Source organism: Morone saxatilis, unplaced genomic scaffold (genome assembly GCF_004916995.1).
Source record: "Morone saxatilis isolate NCDOM2014 unplaced genomic scaffold, NCSU_SB_2.0 Contig19, whole genome shotgun sequence".
Lineage (NCBI taxonomy): Eukaryota > Metazoa > Chordata > Actinopteri > Moronidae > Morone > Morone saxatilis.
This window is the reverse complement of record NW_023339751.1, coordinates 1,050,303-1,068,812: the sequence shown is the minus strand read 5'-3', so window position 1 is coordinate 1,068,812 and position 18,510 is coordinate 1,050,303. Positions and strand designations below refer to the sequence as shown.

The window sequence follows — 18,510 nt, the reverse complement described above, 5'->3', positions numbered from 1 at the left end:
GGCTTTTAAGGGCTAGTGTAAACGTAAAAAGGTGCCAGCTTGCCGATTATTTCCACTGCCGTTTCCCCCCTATACTCTCTACTCCTTCATCAACCCCCTTTTTGCCCTGATTCACCATTGTGTGTAACAGTATTCATTAAATGTATTTTATTGGGTTAAATTACTGACATTTTGTCGTCAGGGCTTGTGCCAGAGGCCAAAACGCATGTCTTCGTTCTCCGTTTCTCTAATATACTCACAGCTTGTTGTGTCCACAGAGGAGGTTCTATAATATCTTGAAAATGTGAAGATTTTGTGGGCAGCTGATGATCTTTCTTTTAGGACCTCTGTATCTGTGGTGTTGTCATGTGTTTCTATTATGGATGCAGTGGTGAAGCTTTGTGGTTGAATTGTGGTGAATTACGTCAACAGCTATGTCAACATATTGATTTCCGGCTGATTTAGGATGTGTGCAACATTAGAAGGAGCTTTGAAAGGAATTGTTTGCTTTCTTTCTGGGTGAGGTGACGTGAATATATCACAATATCTCTCTCATGTCTGTGCAGTGTGATAGTACACAATCATTATTGTCTTTGTATGATAATTTAGCCCTTTGCACAACGTTCAATCAATAAGACCTAAAGTCAGACTGATACAGGTTTTTTCAGACAGAAAAATTCACAGATTACCAATATGGCGGCCGATACCATACATTTTTAATTTTTTGCTGGACCTGCTACCCCCCTGCGACCCGACCCCGGATAAGCGGATGAAGATGAACAATATGCCATTAGTCACATCTCTGCTGAGATCATACCACCCACTCACAACCTCTAAAAAACTCTTTGGGACTGTATTTGGCAACTTTGCTTTTGTTTAGTTTAATTATTAATGATTTAGTATAATAGTTACTGTCTGGTGTGAGAAGCAGAAATGCTACTAGTAAACGCTGTAGCAAGGTCTGTAATAGTGGAGGCTGTTGCAGTCAACTTAATAAATGTACCGTAAGCTCCAGCATATACACTAATTTTACAGTTGTCAAATTACAAATGAAGTCGATCCAACCCAAATAAATTAAATTGGCCCAACAAAATTTGCTTAATCCTAAAAGAAAACCATTTAATCACTACTTCCCATGATTTAAGTAACTTTAAAGAATAACTGTTGAGTGTAACTTACATACATTGTAACATTGTGGTTGAACAAAAGCCAACAAGTCAGAATCAATTCAAAATCATTTGTTCTTGTTTGACCAACATTATAAAATCATTGAATTAACATGAACTCAATAGATGAATTTAAAACTAACAAAGTTCGAGTTTGCTAATCAAACACATTCCCTGGCTGTTTTTGTGTACAAACGCTTAGTATAAGACAATACAACTTAACAGCTCAAGTCAGGATGTATCTTGCTTAGAATAACACCTCTAAAGCTGTTTTTACACAATTCAACACAGATCCACCGTGTGTGTGCCCTGTATGCTGATGGTAAGTCACTTTGGACAGAGCCAGGCTAGCTTTTTCTCTTGCTGCCAGTTCTTATGCTAAGCTAAGCTAGCATGTCCTAACTCCAGCTTTGTAGGCACACACAGACCTAAGATTTAAGTTGTTCTTGTCATCATGTCAACATGTTTGATGCACAACATAATACAATCACTCAAAATAAGAAACAGTAATGTATGACTATTAAGAGGTGAAAGGAACAATCTATCTCGAGCCTAAATCACTGCTGGATCTTTGATAAATAGTTTGGTTTGTGCATAAAATGACATTGCTGTGCAGTATATATACGCAAATACATGTGGAGTATACGCACAGAGACAGCTAGTTCCCCTGTTATTACCGTATATGTGCAGGTTTGTGGATCTTCTCACAGAAATCACACAACCACACGCACGTGAACACACTCAATAAGCATGCACCTTCATCGCTTTCATTTTATTTCCACATAAACCCATAAAGCATTCAACCTGCACACATATCATGCACCATTGCATCACAGTTTCATAGCTCGTCCCCAGCCTCTCTAATTTGATTCATTCATTTTCTCCCAGCTCATTTCTTCCCTCCCTCCCGCCGATTGCCTCTGCCATGCATATTAATAACACACAGATAAAAATACGCTTGATTAAAATCACACCCTGCCCAGCCACCCGAACACGAGTCCCGGTGCGCAAACAACACAATGACGGCTCTTTCTCCAGGGCAGGAGGCAGGAAACGAGAACATCCATAATGGATTTCATATACTTCATCATTAAGAGTCTCTTTGTGTGTACACACAATTCACTTCTCACCTATTTGTTTGCAGGGGAGGGAGTCAGAGTTGATTACCCGACTGAGCCTCAGCGCTCCCAGACAGAGTGTCCTGGCTGCGAGTCAGATGAAATGTGATTCCTCTCAGCACTGTATTTTTCACCCCCGGCTTTTCTTTTGTTTACTTGTAAATAGCACGCGTTCACCGGCGGAGCTGCTGGTGCTGTAATTTGTCAGGACGTAGAGGTTGTCATGCACCCAGCTGCATCTGAAATTATTTTTCATGTGTGGCAAAGATGAATTCTTTGTTATGTCAGTGCGGCGTCTGCCCTCCGGCGAAGATATCCATATTGATAATGAGACAGAAGCTTTTGTAGCGGGTGACAGTGGCTCCAACTGTACAAGCGCCTGATGTACAGCACAGGGCAAAGGCCTTTAGATTTATCAGAGGAGCAACATGAGTGAGAGAGTGAGGGCAGAGAGTTTCTCTCGTCAGGTCTTAAAAGGAGAGAGAGAAGAACAAAATTATGTTTCCATGGAATCACCACCCGTATCCAAAACCCAAACAACATATTGTCAGTCTGTTTCTACATACTGTGATTTCATTAGTCCTATTGCTGCCAACTCTCTATTAACATCTATCTTCTGGCGGTGTTTGCACAAAACACTGGCTCCATATAGGGACCACCATAGTTTCTCCTACACGCTTGGAAGTCTGTATTCAAATTCAGTCGTCAACTGATGCAACTAAATGCTACACACCGGTACTTCAATGGGTTTTTAGACCTTTTTCACAGTAGATATGTTGATACGATACAGCACGAATCCAGAATAAGGAATTATTGGCGAAAATTTCCTTGTGTAAGGCAATAAAATAAAGTGGTACTTCACTGACAGAATATGGATATAGTCGATTATTACAGTTAAAATACCACATTTTGAGGCTTGACACAGTTGAAGTGCCTGCTGCTGACGTGCACCTTATCACTGCCCTGAGAGAACTCTATACAACTGAATACTCAAATCTCCTATTTGGGGATCCCCAGTCAGTGATTAACATGTATTGTATTGATGTCTAAGGAAATACTCTTGCACCAGGAACCAACGAACTTAGACTGATCTCTTTGGATTTGTGTGCACCTCCACCCACATTGGTCGAGTTTTTACACCCCGAGGAGAGATGTACTGTTGTGGAGCCTGGAGAGGGAAAAAAAAACACATTATCTCCAGAAAATCCCACTGTGAGCTCGCACAGCAACCTTTTCTATTTTCCCTTCCCCAGTGGAGTCCCTGTGGGGGAGCTGCAGAGTTAGTTCCTGATGACAAACCTGATCATAAGGGTGAGGTCTGGGGTTTCTGGCTTTCTCAGAAAGTTGTTTGTGTTCTCAGATATGAACTGGATTACTGTGGTCTGTAGGAAGGACTCATCGCTTCCCTGAGACCTCAGTCCTTCTGTGTGGATTTCAGTAAACACTTTACTTTTTGCACATTCTTTGCTCTTATATTTGAGCTCTTCATTTTAAATCTCTCCGTTTAGACAACTCTATCATTGTTCTGCTCTTTGCTGTGATGAATATGATGCTGTATTGATTTCAAAGAGCTGCATCCCGGCCTAAAAGGATGGGGTGTGTGCTCTCCTTCCCACTGTTTTGTATGTTGCTTTAAAAATATGGATTTTCTACTCAACTTCCAGTGAAAAATAAGCATTACAAAGCACACACACATACACACGCACACAAACACACACACTTCCCAAAATAGCAGCCGTTCTGTGCAGAGGATTACATCCAAGGTTGTGTCGATTTTTTTCTTTGACTCCATATTCTCCAAAGATTTTTTTCCCCCTCAGATAAAGGTATAAACTCTCCTAACAATGAGGACTTAAAGTGGGAGTAACTGTTTTTGTTTGCAGTAAAAAACAAAAACAAAACATGAGATGATAGTAAAATCAATGAATAAAAGATTTAGTTCACTCTTGAATTGGCAGTAAATAAAACCTGGGCAACAGCCAGACACAGAGGAAACCAACTCGCTGGTTAGCATTTAGGCGTTAAAGGAATGAACACACAGCTGCAGTCACAGCTGCCAAGTCAGGATACTACTCGCACTTCCTCAAAAGAGCAGCTAAATACTGGATGGCAATAAATCTTTACCTCGTTATATGAAATCTGATTGCTGTTTATCTCTAATTCGGAGATAAGATCAGACATTTTGCTGCTGCCGATCACACCAATGTTTAACCTTTCACTTCTGATGAGGGGGGTCATACAATTATACACCAGTCATTACAGAGAATATTACGTGTGTGTAACTTTTCATTATGTCTGGGGTAGTTCCCAGAATTTGGAAAATGTGGACCTTCTGCAAGAGTCTCAAACTCAAATAATGCAACAGTTTGCATCAGTCTTTCTGAGTTACGGCAACTTCTAATGAAATTATGTTCAACAAATGTACTAGACTGAGTTAGGGTTAGGGTTAGAATTAGCTTTTACTCTACAATCAAAGATATTTTTAATTACCACTTACTTAATAACTGGTAGCATAAACAACAAGTTTACTTATAAAAACTTGCTCCAAATAGTTTTTCTACGTTGTGTCAACACAACTCATCAAAATAATGTTTGCAGCATTAGTTTTATCCTGAATCAATAAATTAGTGATGACAATAGGTCCACTAATTTACTTTTTGTAAACTTTTTGTGTGTGAGGGCCACTTCAACGTTTAAGTACTACAAGAAAGAGCAATATTTTGAAAATACTTCCATTACTAATGTACAAAATATCATCATTATATCATCATTTTATTTCATCTTTGTTGTTCCCAAACACCTAATTAATGGCTGATAATGCCAGCTGGTACAGTAGCGTTGTGGTCAGTTATTTCTCTATTTATGGTTATTGTCATAATGAATATGTACATTTTGAATAATGCTAAGATCACCATCCATGTAATGTACCTTCATCAGTTACTGGGGGCCTTGCATACTCTCAGGAGGCAGCTGCAGTCACAGAGTCACTACAATTTGGCACCGCAGTAATGACGACGTCGCTACAAGGCCGAACACGAAAACCGATTGCCGGATTTGTGTATATTTTCACTTACTTGTATGTACATAAAAGTTCTATTTTAACTGTGTATTATACTTGTCAGATTCCTTCCATGTGCACACATACTGTACTCGGCCAATTAACCTGATCCCGACAGTTAGCTAAACTTCACTGTTTCCACTTCCTGGTCCGACTGAGCCTTAATATTATTCTGTACTGTGTGGCTGAATCTATTAAATTATCCATGGCTAAATTAAAACCTTTAATGCAATGCAATGAACTCATATTAACTTTAAACTGGTGCCTCATGCAAGTTAAAGAAAATTCCTGCTGTTCTGAAGATCCAGAGACGTACATTATAATCATTTGAATATATCTACTGTGGCAGGGTCACAGAATATAAATATCTTGCCGTCTGGCTCAATGATAAATGTACATTTAACATTTTATAGGCAACCTGGAACTTGACTTGGCTTATGAAAGCAGATTTTCTCTAAGATGAAGGATTGTTGAAGCAGTCTGTGTGTCATTTGTAGAATTGCTGCGTCTTCACTACAGGAGATAATTACAATCCCCGTCACTGCATGCAGATGTAATAACCGTTGGTATTCATTTATATTAAAAGCCCTTGTCTGAAACTTTCTATCTTTTATGTGTTTCTGAATCTTTGATAGACTGAACTTCACCCCATACTGAAGTTGTTGACGCTTCATGAACCTCATACCTCACTTGATTTAGGAAAGACTGCTTAAATAATCTGCATATTCACGTAAAAAGTCCCCCTCCCTCTATAATGCTCATTATAAAGCACTTATTAATGCCTTCTTCAACTATTAGGCCATTAACTAAGAGTTTCCCCTCCTAATTGCTGATTATTAATAGTAGCATCCTGAAGGTCCGGGGATTAACCAACAACCTTCAGGTCACAAGCTCGCCTCTCTACCATTTAGGCCATTCGTCATTGTCCCTTCATAACACTCTATAACACTAAATGTGGTCTAATGTAACAAAACACACAATTACAAGTGTTAATAGTGTCCAAATAACTCCAAATGACGTCTAACTCAGAATATGTTCCCCATTCCAAAGAGAAGTCAAAGACAGCTGTGGCTCAGGAGGTCATTTTAATTCGAGTTGAAAACAAGTTTAATTGTTCAAAGTCTTGTGAATTTGACCCAAACTGAGCAAAGCATGGTATTTCATGTTCATGTTCAACAACTTCTCGACACTGTAAGAAATGTCGATTTACAGTGAAAAACCTGTAAAATATGGAATAAAACGCTGTAAATCCTCCTGTAATAGTAGAACAGTTGTACTGTATTTATTACAGTAAAGTTCTGGCAACCACAGCTGCTAGTTTTTAAAAAAAGTTTCTTTACACAGTATCTATATATAATAAGCAGGACATTATTGAGGGAAAACTCTTAGTTAATGGCCTGTAGTTGTAGAATATGGTAATTAATAAGCCAATATGTTACTAATGTGCATGCTAATGAGCAACTAGCAGAACCAGCAATCAGACACACATTAATGTTCCAAGCAGATCATTTGTATGTGACTGCAGGGGATCTTTAAATTCCTCCAAAACTTGTCTGTAGCTGCTTTAATCGAGCCCCCGCTCTGTTTGCTATTTTCCTTGTGTCTGCTCTTGTCGTATTATTTGATTTATTTGTCATTGTACCTGCCAACAGGGCATTGCTGTGTAACAGCATGTAGTGTATGCTCAGCCAACCTAAGTGCAGGTGTAACTAGAAGTTTGCGTCGCAAACTTTTCCTGTGCCAGCAGTAATCTGCAGATGGTGGCACGAAAACCAGCATGTGCCAAAGCAGTCGCCACCGAGCAGAATAATGTACCATCTGTTGAAGCGCTGTCACCCCGCGGCTCTGTCTGGCTCCCAGCAAACATTTTGACATTGAGCTGTTGTTGATAAGATGGCCTGCACCGATGTTGAAAGTGAAAATTGATGCAACATCTGCAGTGAGCTGCTACTACAGTATCTTTCTGATATCAGATGAAAATGCTCTGCAGAGCTGATGTAATATAACTTTATTTTATAATATCATATTAGACTGTGTTTGATTAAACAGATGTTGGACTTGGACACCCTGATCATTACTGTCACATGCTCGCTCCGTACGCTGGGGCAAAGATTAACTTGTCATCTTGATGTGAGTTTGATTGTCAGACCCCGTAAAGAGAAAGATTCAAGTCTAATGACACTGCCACCGTACACAGACTCTCTTTATACACAGATAACTATGCAGCCTGGCCACAGTCCAGTTATAATGGACAAATGAAAGCTATAAAAACAACAAGTAGGCTAAGCAGTGTAATGTGTTATTGACTGTCACTGGCACTGTCAGCCCACAGCTTTCATCTCACTCACTTAATGCAGTCTGGAAAAGCTCCACAGGCATTTGGTTGAGACAGGTGTCATTTTAACTGGGCTATACAATAGATTATGGACATCTTCCTACTTCACTGAGACATCGACATGAACCCTTTCTGCATCTGATTGGTCGAATTAACTCACCGAGCTGTCAGTGGTCTTTGCTTCTGATTTTAAGACTGAAAAAAACAGCAGGGAATGTAAAAATGACTGGTTTTTAATCAATTTGAGGCAAAAAATAAATAATTATTCCTTCTTTTATGACTGTAACTGTAACTGTATCTAGTTTTAATTGATTTAGTGACATATAGTTGCAGATTACAACCCCCCTCGCCACATTCTTGTGTTCCAAGTGTGCAGGAGAAGTCATACTACAAGGGGTTTTTAAGGAGCTCTCTATATGAACATAAATACACGTCACCATCAGCGAGAAGATTTGTGTTTCTATAATCGGTCGGATTCCTCTTGAAATCAATGAAACGACCACTTTTGTCCACAGGGGCCACCAGAATCCACACAAAGTGAAAGTTTCTTGTTGCTGATTTAATGAATAAAACGTACGTACTTTACTTCAAAGACATTACCAGGTCAGGGGTCAGGCTGGCAGTGTGGGAACCAACTGGGACCTCCTGTGTGGGTCAGCAGGGTCCCCAGGATTATTGTTTCTATTTATGATTATTGATATGAATTTGGCATTTTTTATATGTGTGTGTGTATGTTGGTCCAACTTTCGGTCGCCCCAAGACACTCGGAGGGAGTGTGTGATTATTAGCTTCTTGTGAAGTTCTTCCTCCATGAGGCTAATCAATGGAGCTTTAAATTGTTTCTGGCTCTTTCAGCCATCATCAAGTGTTGCAGAGTTAGGCCCCCTGTAAGTCCAGCCGGTGAATATGTTTGCATGCACCCTGTTTCCATTCCAACTGTCTAACAATGTGTGAAACTATACTAAGCTCTGAGGCGCAGCATTAAAAACCAGGGGATCATTAACAGTCAAACTAGGACTTAACCACTAAGCCAAAATAACGATCGTATTCCAGGAATGATCTGGGAACGACCAACACGCAGCGTCAGCCTCCCTTTCTTCCTCTTTCTCTCATTCTCTTTTACAAAGCGGAGGAGCCGGAGTCTTTGAAAAATGACCTGAGAGAGAGAGAGAGGCAGACAGCAGCAAAAGGGAAACTATAGGGGGAAAGGTTTTAGAGTCGCAGGCAAAACTCAAGGGGGCCACAGTATTAACAGGCTTCAAAGCTGCTGACGTCACTCCGGGGGCCCCTGGAAGGAGAGAGAGCAAAGAGATGGAGAGAAGAAGAGAAATAAAAGGGAAGGAAGAGATAAAGTGAGTGCTTGTCATGTTATTTATTTAGAACATTAATAGTTACAGTTATCATCTCTGACAGTTTGATATAAATAAAAGTCAATTTCCTGTTCTTTATCTCACTGTTTTAACACAACAGGGATTCAGTCGGCTCATGAAAGCTTTCTCATTTGCTAGTTTTCCTCTGAGTAGCTCTTTGCCTCCGGTACACAGGAGGCAATGTTTTTTATAGCCTATTCACAGATCTCGAATTTACAAAAACAACTGGATATTTAAACATTTTGGGAAATCCTTCAGTCTCAAGAGTGAGATGAAAATCTTAATATCAGCCTCTACCTTGTCAGCGTTTACTACGGAGCCGGGTTGTGGTTAGCCGATCAGCATACAGCCACATACCTACCAACATTTCTACAGCTAGTGCACAGGATCACAGTGACCAGGGTTGTGACTGCACACAGACCACCAACATATATAAAGATGGACGACATGACAGCTCTTCAAAACTGAAGCCAAAACATCTGGATCGCCCCCTGGTGGCGACAGACAGACTGCAGTGTAGGTCATTAAGGCTGTGCCTCCGTGTTAGCAGATGGGACAAACTGAAAAATCATTGGTCATTTTAGGTTGTTCTTATCACACTGATGCTTGTTGAAGTGTTTGTTTCGCTGATAAGTTCAGCCGGGCGACTTCGATATCGGTGTCCAGGATACTTTGGTTTCATTTTTGTACAGTGGGAGGAAGCAGAGACACAATGTCAGACTTCACTACAAAATCAAGTGTGACTTGATTAATACTAATTAAGTTTGTTGAAGAAATCCTTCTTTTCTACAGCCTGTACAGTAATACTGCTGTTTGATGGTCAACAAAGTTAACAAAACATATTGTACCGTATAAATACAAGTTTTTACCATCAAAAGAAACTATTTTGCTACATGAAAATACCATATGAATGCTCTATAAATAAAGGTTTGCCATTGATATGACAGTGATTAACCGTATTTAACCTATCTAGACTTTACGGTCTTTTCAAAATAAAATCTACAGACATTTTTTAGAGCGTAGTTTTGCTGTATTAACAGAATTAAAGAAATATAATAAATAAAATCCTCACTGACCCACAAATATTTTAAACTGAACAACAGAACAGTTAATTTGTTTCATTTAAAGCTCCAGTGTCCAGTGTCCAGTCCAACATTGAGGAGGATCTATTGTCAGAAATGTAATATAGTATTCATAAGTATGTTTTTATTAGCATATAATCATGTTTCTACAGTAGCCCAGAACTGAAAAACCAAACACTGGCTCTAGATAGTTTCAGTTGTTGCACACTGGTCCTTTAAAGCTCATCTGGTGGACAGGTGTGCAGGAAAATTAAATCATGTGGAGAGAAAACAGGGGTAGTAATCCTGCTCGCTGTCAGAGTTTATTAGAGAAACGAGCTTTCAGTCATGGACCTTCATCAGACATCAAATTCACAATGTGAAACAACAGGAGGAACCAAATCAACATGATGCTGATGTAGTAATTGTCTCAGGTGTTGGAGATTTGGCTCAAGTTTCAGTCAGTCTCTTTTATTCACTTCCGCCTCACATTTTATCCACTGTAGTTAATTTATCTACTAGAAGCTACAGTCAGTGGTGACTTCAAGCAGCATGTTCATATAAAGTGTTTTACATGTTCTTGCCTTGCAACTCTACAGTTCTGTCATTGAGCTCTGGCAAGGTTCCATACACACTTTGCTCGAGGCAGACATCCTTTAATTGGGCTGTCAATGTCAGATTGACAGTTCTCCCCATCACTAATACATCAACATGAACCTTTTCTCCACCTGACCGGACACTCACTGGGCTGTCACTGTGTGTCGCTTTAGAAAAGGATGATGGAAACAGCAAAAGTTGCTTGCTTGAGGTGGTTTTTGCTTTTTGCTTAATGGTAGATGGAAACGCTTTTTCTAAGGTAGGGAATATATTAGCCTTTCACAGACATCGCGGTATCGGCGTGTATGTTATCCGACAACTGGAAACCGATACAACCTCCACCATGCTGTTACGCAACACCTTAAACTGGAAAAACTCCTGAGGTACCTTTGAGTAATTCCATAAAACTTGGCAACCCTTCATTGACATGTGTATATATAAATATCCTCTTGAGATGTCACTCACCATGTAAAGCAGCTCTGTACCTGGGTTAATGTTTATACTGTATATGTACTGTACGGGTCCTGTTGTTTTTTATGTGTTTGTAAGTTCTGTACTGTTTTTGTAACATTTTTGATTATTTTTATGTTATTTTTTTTACGGTAATAAATACAGTAAAACCTTTGTATTACGGTAAAAAAATAGGGACATTAGTACTGTTGATTTGATGGTTAAAGTTGGAGTTTAATTCCAAGTTTTTGCCCTGAGATATGAGGACAGTTTTTTGTGCAATTTTTTCTGTAAAATAAAAAAAAACGACTTTATTATATACTATATTATTTATGGCAGTTTAATTCCCTTAAAACTCTGTTTACATAAACAGTGTTTTACTGTAACCTATTTAGAGTTTACGGTCTTTTACCACTTAACTTTCCCACCGGGTTTTGATGGTTTGCCCCGCCCTGATTGGTTCCACCTGTGTCTCATTAGTTTCCTCGTCACCAGGGTATTTAAAGTCCTCTTTGCTCTGTGCCGGTTCGTCTCAGTACCTCTGTGTCTAGCGTTCCAGCAATTTTGATTTCTATAGTGTCTCGTTTAGTCACAGTTTTTGATCCCTATCTTTTTGTCTCACCCTTGTTGGATTTTCTCCCATCTTCTCATCTGTGTCCTGAATCTCTGTTAGCAAGTAAAAATGTGATTGTGAGCTAAAAAATGGTGTCACTGAGTCGTGCTTTTTCACGTGGTAATGATTCACCTATAAATACATTTTAGTAGAGATATGGGTTTTCATTTTTCTACAGACCATGTTACACACTCCAGCTCTCTCCCTCCATGACTGCTTGGATGCTTTGCAACAGAACTGTAAATCCTGTCTATATATTGTGCGATACCTGCACTTGGTTTCCGGTGGCTTTAAAAGCTGGAACTCGGTGTGATGTCTGGGCGCAGTAATGCAGTGCTGCTTACTGATTTGGTTGTGTTCTGTTGTTTTGTCATGAGCGACTGGCTGGAGGCTGTCTGGGTGAGCGATGAGGAGCAGTGTCTGAATGAACGGGCTTCAGGGTGGCCGGGGTTGGAAAATAGAATCTCACACACACACACACACACACACACACACACACACCTCCAAGATACAGATGTCTCATACTCCAACACAAAAACTCAGCCGTCCTCACACAGTCAACCCTTCCCTCCCGCGTTCTCCTTACCCACCCACCCTTCCTCCTGTCTTTTATCTCGCTCTCTCTCGCTGTCTCATTTCTCGTCGCACTGCTTCTGGCTGTGTGCAAATTCATTCACTGTGAAAATGGAAGGCAGCTCCGTGCAACACAGTTTCATTTAGTCCTCGATTCAGTTAGCCACAGAGTCCCTGCGTGCGGCTCTCACCCACATTTCAGACAAAATTAAATATCTCTAATCACTCATGCAAACTGACGCACACGTAATTCATCTCAGAGTCGACGTCAGCGGCACATTCACTGACTTTCTGAGGGAGGTTTCGACTCCACTCAGAACAGGCCGCAGACTCAGACGTCATGTCCGGTTTGCTTTTGCAGAACTTGTGTTGTGATTGACAAGAAAAGTCCTGTGTTTACAGATGCCTTAACACATTATGATTGGCTGTATCAGAAAGTGTACGGATGCTATGTGTTCGCGCCGCAGTACATCTGTCCGATCGGTACACATCGGTGTTCAACAGAAAAAACGAGATGGCTCACTAGTAGTTTAAACTCCATAATCAGCTCAGAAATAAACAATGTGTTATGGTACATTACTTTATTGTAGGGTAACGTTAAAAACATCACGAAATCTTGGCCCTACTTTTGTGAATGTTAGCTAAGTAATCTGGAAACTGTGCTTGTCGCAGTAGTGCAGTGGTTCCATCTTTTTCCTTAAAGGAACCCTTTTCTATCATTCATCTCATCAAGTGTCATATTTTATATATTTTTGGATATTTCATATTATATTTAGAACTGTTCAATGAACCCAAACTGTGAACTGCAGGAAGCTTGTGTAGATTTGTATGTTTTTTGAGCAGATTATTAACCTTTTATACAATTCCCTGTCTGTATCATTTGTTTTTTTTTATAATTTTTAAGAATCATACAGACTAAATAGTCTTCTTTTTTGACAAATTCAGTGTTTTCTTGTTCCCGACATGTCCCTCTTGAGGGTATGTAACATAAAACACAATATTGTTGTAATGTTTTGTGGTTGTGTTGCATCCAGTGGCACACGAAACATTGTATGGGGTGGAGGGAAGAAGTAGAGGCAGTGAAGGGTGCAAAAGCTTTTCAATTTATGAAATAAAACATTACAATGCATGAATGTTTGTTGAAAATATTGTGTTTTATGTTCAACACCCTCAAGAGTCTGTGTTTACATATTTTTAATTTTAAAAAAATCACCAAAATGTGTAATTTGTCAAGGGAAGTGGTGGCCGAACATTTGCTTACAACTGTATATGCCTATAGATGTGATGTACATATAAGTCACCATACTTACATACTCATATACCTCATCAGACTGCATCCAGAAGACGATAAAAGCTCTTTTTAAAAAGTCTTGATAACATTCTGAATTAAAAAAAACACTGGTACATATCAGACATGACAGACGTGACACGAAACAGACATAAAAGGGTTTTTGAGGTCTCAGTCAGCTTTGAAACAGACAGTAGTAATGAGAGTACTTTTATACTCACTTATACTTACTTTTACTTGAGTAAAGAATCAGTACTTCTACTTTCACTGGAGTCTTTTTTTATCTGTACTTCTGCTTGAGTAAAGAATGTGTGAGAGATGCCCATGTACAAATTGGGCAGCACAGCCCACATCATAATGTGTTAACGTGTTACATCATCTGTAAACGCAGGACCCTGAGAACATGTTCTACTTACACCGGCCTTCAGTGGTGTCGCTGTTACATCAAAACGTACTTTTAAGCCCCAGAGGAGAATATTGGAGCAGATCTGCCTCCTGCTGCGTTCAAATAACTCTCCTGTCAAATGGCTTTTGTCAGTTTTCAGTTCATCATCATGGTATACTATATTCCCCAGTCTGCTGGACTTTTAATCCTGATGAAAACCTGAAATGAATTCCTCCAACATTGTCAGAGGACAGCTTTCTGTCTCTTTTGGGTCCATCAACCATCTTGAAGTGTTTAAAACTGATGTGTTCAGCTTGAGTGAATATATTTTTTCCTTCTTTGCAGATGCGTAGTACTCGAGGTGTCTCCGTTTGGCCTGTGGGGTTCGTAGGAGGGAGAGCGTATGAGCGGCCCCTGGTGTCCGGGGGTAAAGTTGTGGGCTGGTACACCGGCTGGAGACCGGACCGACCCTTCGCCACCGATATGGCAGGTAAGGAGAAATTCTAATAAGCTGATCATTTATGTGAATGTTTTCCACCGAGATGACTCCAGAGGTCAATTCCTAATGGATTTGGTTTCCCTCTGACCTTTCACAAATCAAACTATTTTCCAGCTTATGTTGTTGATCCATGGTCTAGGTAGACTGCCATTAAAAACGCATTCCCTTCATCATTTGATTGTCATACCCTGACCTTTTACCAGTATATGATCTTGGTCACATGATACTCTCTGTTTCTTTGTTACTCTGTGCTGAATCTAACACAGCAGGATTATTCATCAGTTAGAGCTGCAACGATTAGTCGACCCATCAGTCGATCAACACAAAAATTCTCAAAATCCCTATTATTACTATTACTATTTTAATCAATTAATTGTTAACATAATTTCCATGCAACAATGGCAGAAAAAGCTGTTTTCAGCTTCTTAAACTGAGATTTGTTTCTACAAAACAAGACATTTAAAGACAGCAGCTTGGATTTAGAAACTGGGACGGACATTTTTCACTATTATCTGACAAATGTTTAATGGAAGAGGTACTCCACCCTAAAACTTGGTTTTTGAGTTCATTTTGCATGTATACTGATCGAGACGCATCATTTACAGGAGTTTATGCTCGTTGTTGTTATTTTTATATTCTGGTGCAGTAGAAACTCCCACGGACTGCAATGTTTACCTTCATTCCACACAGACACACATTGGACAGTTAGCCTCTCTGAGCTACTAACTTAGCTACAACACAGAAACCTACAAACGGCCATGAATGTGCTTCTAGTGACTGTAAACTTTCTTTCCAGCAACATGGAGATTCTGACAGCAGCTGCTCATTAGCCCCGTTAGCTCTGTTAGCTCAGTTAGCTCTGGCTACCAGCCCACTGTTCCCGCTACACTGCTGTGGCCGGTCTGTCAGTCACTGCGGTCGGTATCGAGGCCACACCCCCTAAAGTCTGTCTCTTTTGCAGGTCTCGGATGCATTATTTGCTATGAGGGAGTGAGCTAGCCAAACTGAACGCTGCTACACTTCAATCTAGAAAATAATTGGCAGACGAATCGATGATGAAAATAGTTGCAGCTGCAGCCGTATTAAAAATGGTTGTAAGACTTTATTTGCCTAAAGATAGTTTATAGAGAATGCTGCTTATTAGTTGAGATGTAACAACTGTTTTCTAATATTACACCCCTGTATTTAAGGTTTAGGTTTGAGCACAAAAACAGCTGGTTCATGAAGTGTCACACAAAACTTTTTCGTCCCCCTGGCCATCAGACTGTACAACAGCTATCAGTAAAGGCAGGGAGGACAACAGACAATAGACAATGGACAATTTCTACCTGTATTTGCCTACCTACCTGTTTTACTTCCATTTGCACTCCACTTCATTTGCACTGTTTACTGTTTGCACTGTTTACTGTAGCTACTGTTAATTTTATATATTATATATATACTTATACTTTATATTTTATCTTTTATTTTATTTTTAATTCTATTCTTAAGGTTAGGGTTTTTAATTTTAGTTTAATGTATGTTTAATGTACCATTTAAATGTATGTTTTTGTATTTTGTATGCTACTGGATAACTGAATTTCCCGTCCGGGATAAATAAAGTATCTATCTATCTATCTACTATCTATCTATCTATCTATCTATCTATCTATTTATCTATCTATCCTATCTATCTATCTATCTATCTATCTATCTATCTATCTATCATTCTATAGGCACAGTTGTCATTTGAGCTAAATGCTAACGTCTAACAATGACAATGCTAACATGCTGATGTTTAGCAGGTGATGTCCAGGTCTTGGGTTGCAGCAGGTTAAGTAATGTAGCCAAAGACCCTCCTGGGGTATCCTATCACTTTCTCACTCCCAACTTCTTCAGCTTGGTCAGTGGGCCTCTACTTTAAAAATATGACACTTTAGGTATCCTTCTAGCATACACTTCTGGTTTACAATGTTGAAAGTAAAATTATCATCTCTGTATCAAATTTTATGACATCAATTTAGATATTTATTTCAGTCTGAAGCAAAGTAATTGACCAACCAACTGATAAGGTGAGCCAGAGGTGCACAGTAGTTAGAGCCACATTTCTAAGTCTGGCCAAACTTTTCTCTGTAAAACCACATCCAAAATGATTCCATACAGACCTTTACAAGAAATATACTTCTGCCAACCTAGCCAGTCAAGTTATTGATAGCCCAGAATATCACAACCATAGAAACATAAAAAACTTGTTGAACCAAAGTTTTTTATTTGACTTTGATTCTGCATTGCTCCAAATGCTCTTGATAGTCTGTCTTGAACAGAAAAGTCAAGCCAGAAACCTCAGCGGTTATCCTGAAATAAGACGTAAATTAGTAGTCAGGATCAGAGACTTAATGTCAACCATATGGATCTGGAGAAAACTCGTACATGCAATTAATCTCTAAGGTTGAAGTACTGCAGTGCACCCTTCACCAGGTCTGTCCAAACACAATCAGACAGCTGAAGCTGACCAGAATGCTGCTGCCAAGGTTGCCCAAGGTCAAAAAGCTCAGCATGTAACTCCAGTTCTCAGATCACTATATCGGCTGCCAGTTTTTCTTCTACTGCTTGTCCATAAATCCCCAAACGGTTTAGGATACTTATCAGATCTCCTGACCCAGTAGGAACCCCGCAGACACCTCAGGTTGGCAGCTTCTGGATTCCTGACTGTTCACAGAGTCAAAACTAATGTGGTGAAGCTGCTTTTATGCTGCTCAAATGTGGAATAGATTGACAGAAAAAGAAGACTTGTTGACTACTTTCAAATCCAAGCTGAAGACCTTACCTTTTTACCATTGTTTACTTAATTTTATTTTAGATTTATTTGTCAGTTTGTTTGTTCCTTAAATAAGTGAGCATATTATTGATTCTGGTGTTAGTAGCACTAGCCTACCTGTTATTTTTTATGAACAATTGGGCAATATCTGGTTTTCTGATTTATTTTCACCATTTAAAATAAGGGCACGATGAGCACAACAGCCAAGATCATTTTGGAAACCTGAGGTCTCTCCGGGTCCTCACTGTTTCCATTATCTTTGCTGCATCCCAAAAAAAATATTTCCAAAACATGACAGTGTTGGAAAGGAATGAAGCGCCAGATGTGTGTGGAGCATCTATGATAGGGAGGAAGGTACGATCACGTACGCTGCTTCTCTCAGCCAGACACCAGTCTTTTCAACACACACAGATAGTGTTTCTGGCCTCACTTCCCTGCAGTATTCTTCAAAGCACTCAGGCAGGAACTGATCTATGGCTTGGAGCTGTTCTTCTGTCCGGTGTTGGTTTTTGGCTCCTGACTTTAATCTATTTAGTTTTTTGTGAACTTTCTTTTAATGTCATCTACACATTCTGAGGCTACATTTGTCGCCATTGGTGATGTGTACAGTTACCAAGATCTTCTTGTGAGGCAAGCAGAGAAGATACTGTTTACCTGAGATTCGGACATGTATGCGTTACTGAGGCGCACTATATTACATTTCTAATTCATGGTATGTCTTGTTTTGTGTGCCACTTCTTGCCTAATTTTTCCATTGGATTTGTACATGAATTAGTACAGAAATATTTAACTTGTTAGCTAACTCAGTGGCAAAGACCTAACATACTGATAATGCAAAGATGCTGCTTATTGAGCTACTTACTAGTCTTGCATTTAAACAGTATTACTTAATTTTGTTGATAGTCGGGCAGAAACCCTTGTATGACAATTTCTTTTCATAAATCAGTGCTATTGGCCACCCTTTATGTTTCTCTGTTTTACAAATATTTACCCAGTGGAAAAGCTTTAAACCAGCAATACCAACCTTTCAATGATTGCAATTTAGGTAATTAAACACTTGGGTTTTAATTCAGCGATTTGATTTTGTGGCTGATTAGTCTGTTTGTTCTTATCTTTTTAGTTCTCTAATCACTGATGAAAACTGTCAATTACACTGTGTCTTTATTTTATCAGGTGTTAATAAACCTGGTATATTTGTCTACTTACCCAGGGACTTAAAAC

General features: G+C 39.4%; 1 protein-coding gene across 1 annotated transcript in view; it reads left to right on the top strand.

The window, feature by feature from the left end:
* Positions 1-18,510, top strand: part of b3gat2 (beta-1,3-glucuronyltransferase 2 (glucuronosyltransferase S)) — a gene marked incomplete in the record, with an annotated part of 50,263 nt that overhangs the window by 9,054 nt on the left and 22,699 nt on the right. Inside the window, 1 exon segment of the mRNA XM_035663016.1 lies at positions 14,339-14,483. Coding sequence (XP_035518909.1) covers positions 14,339-14,483 — 145 coding nt within the window.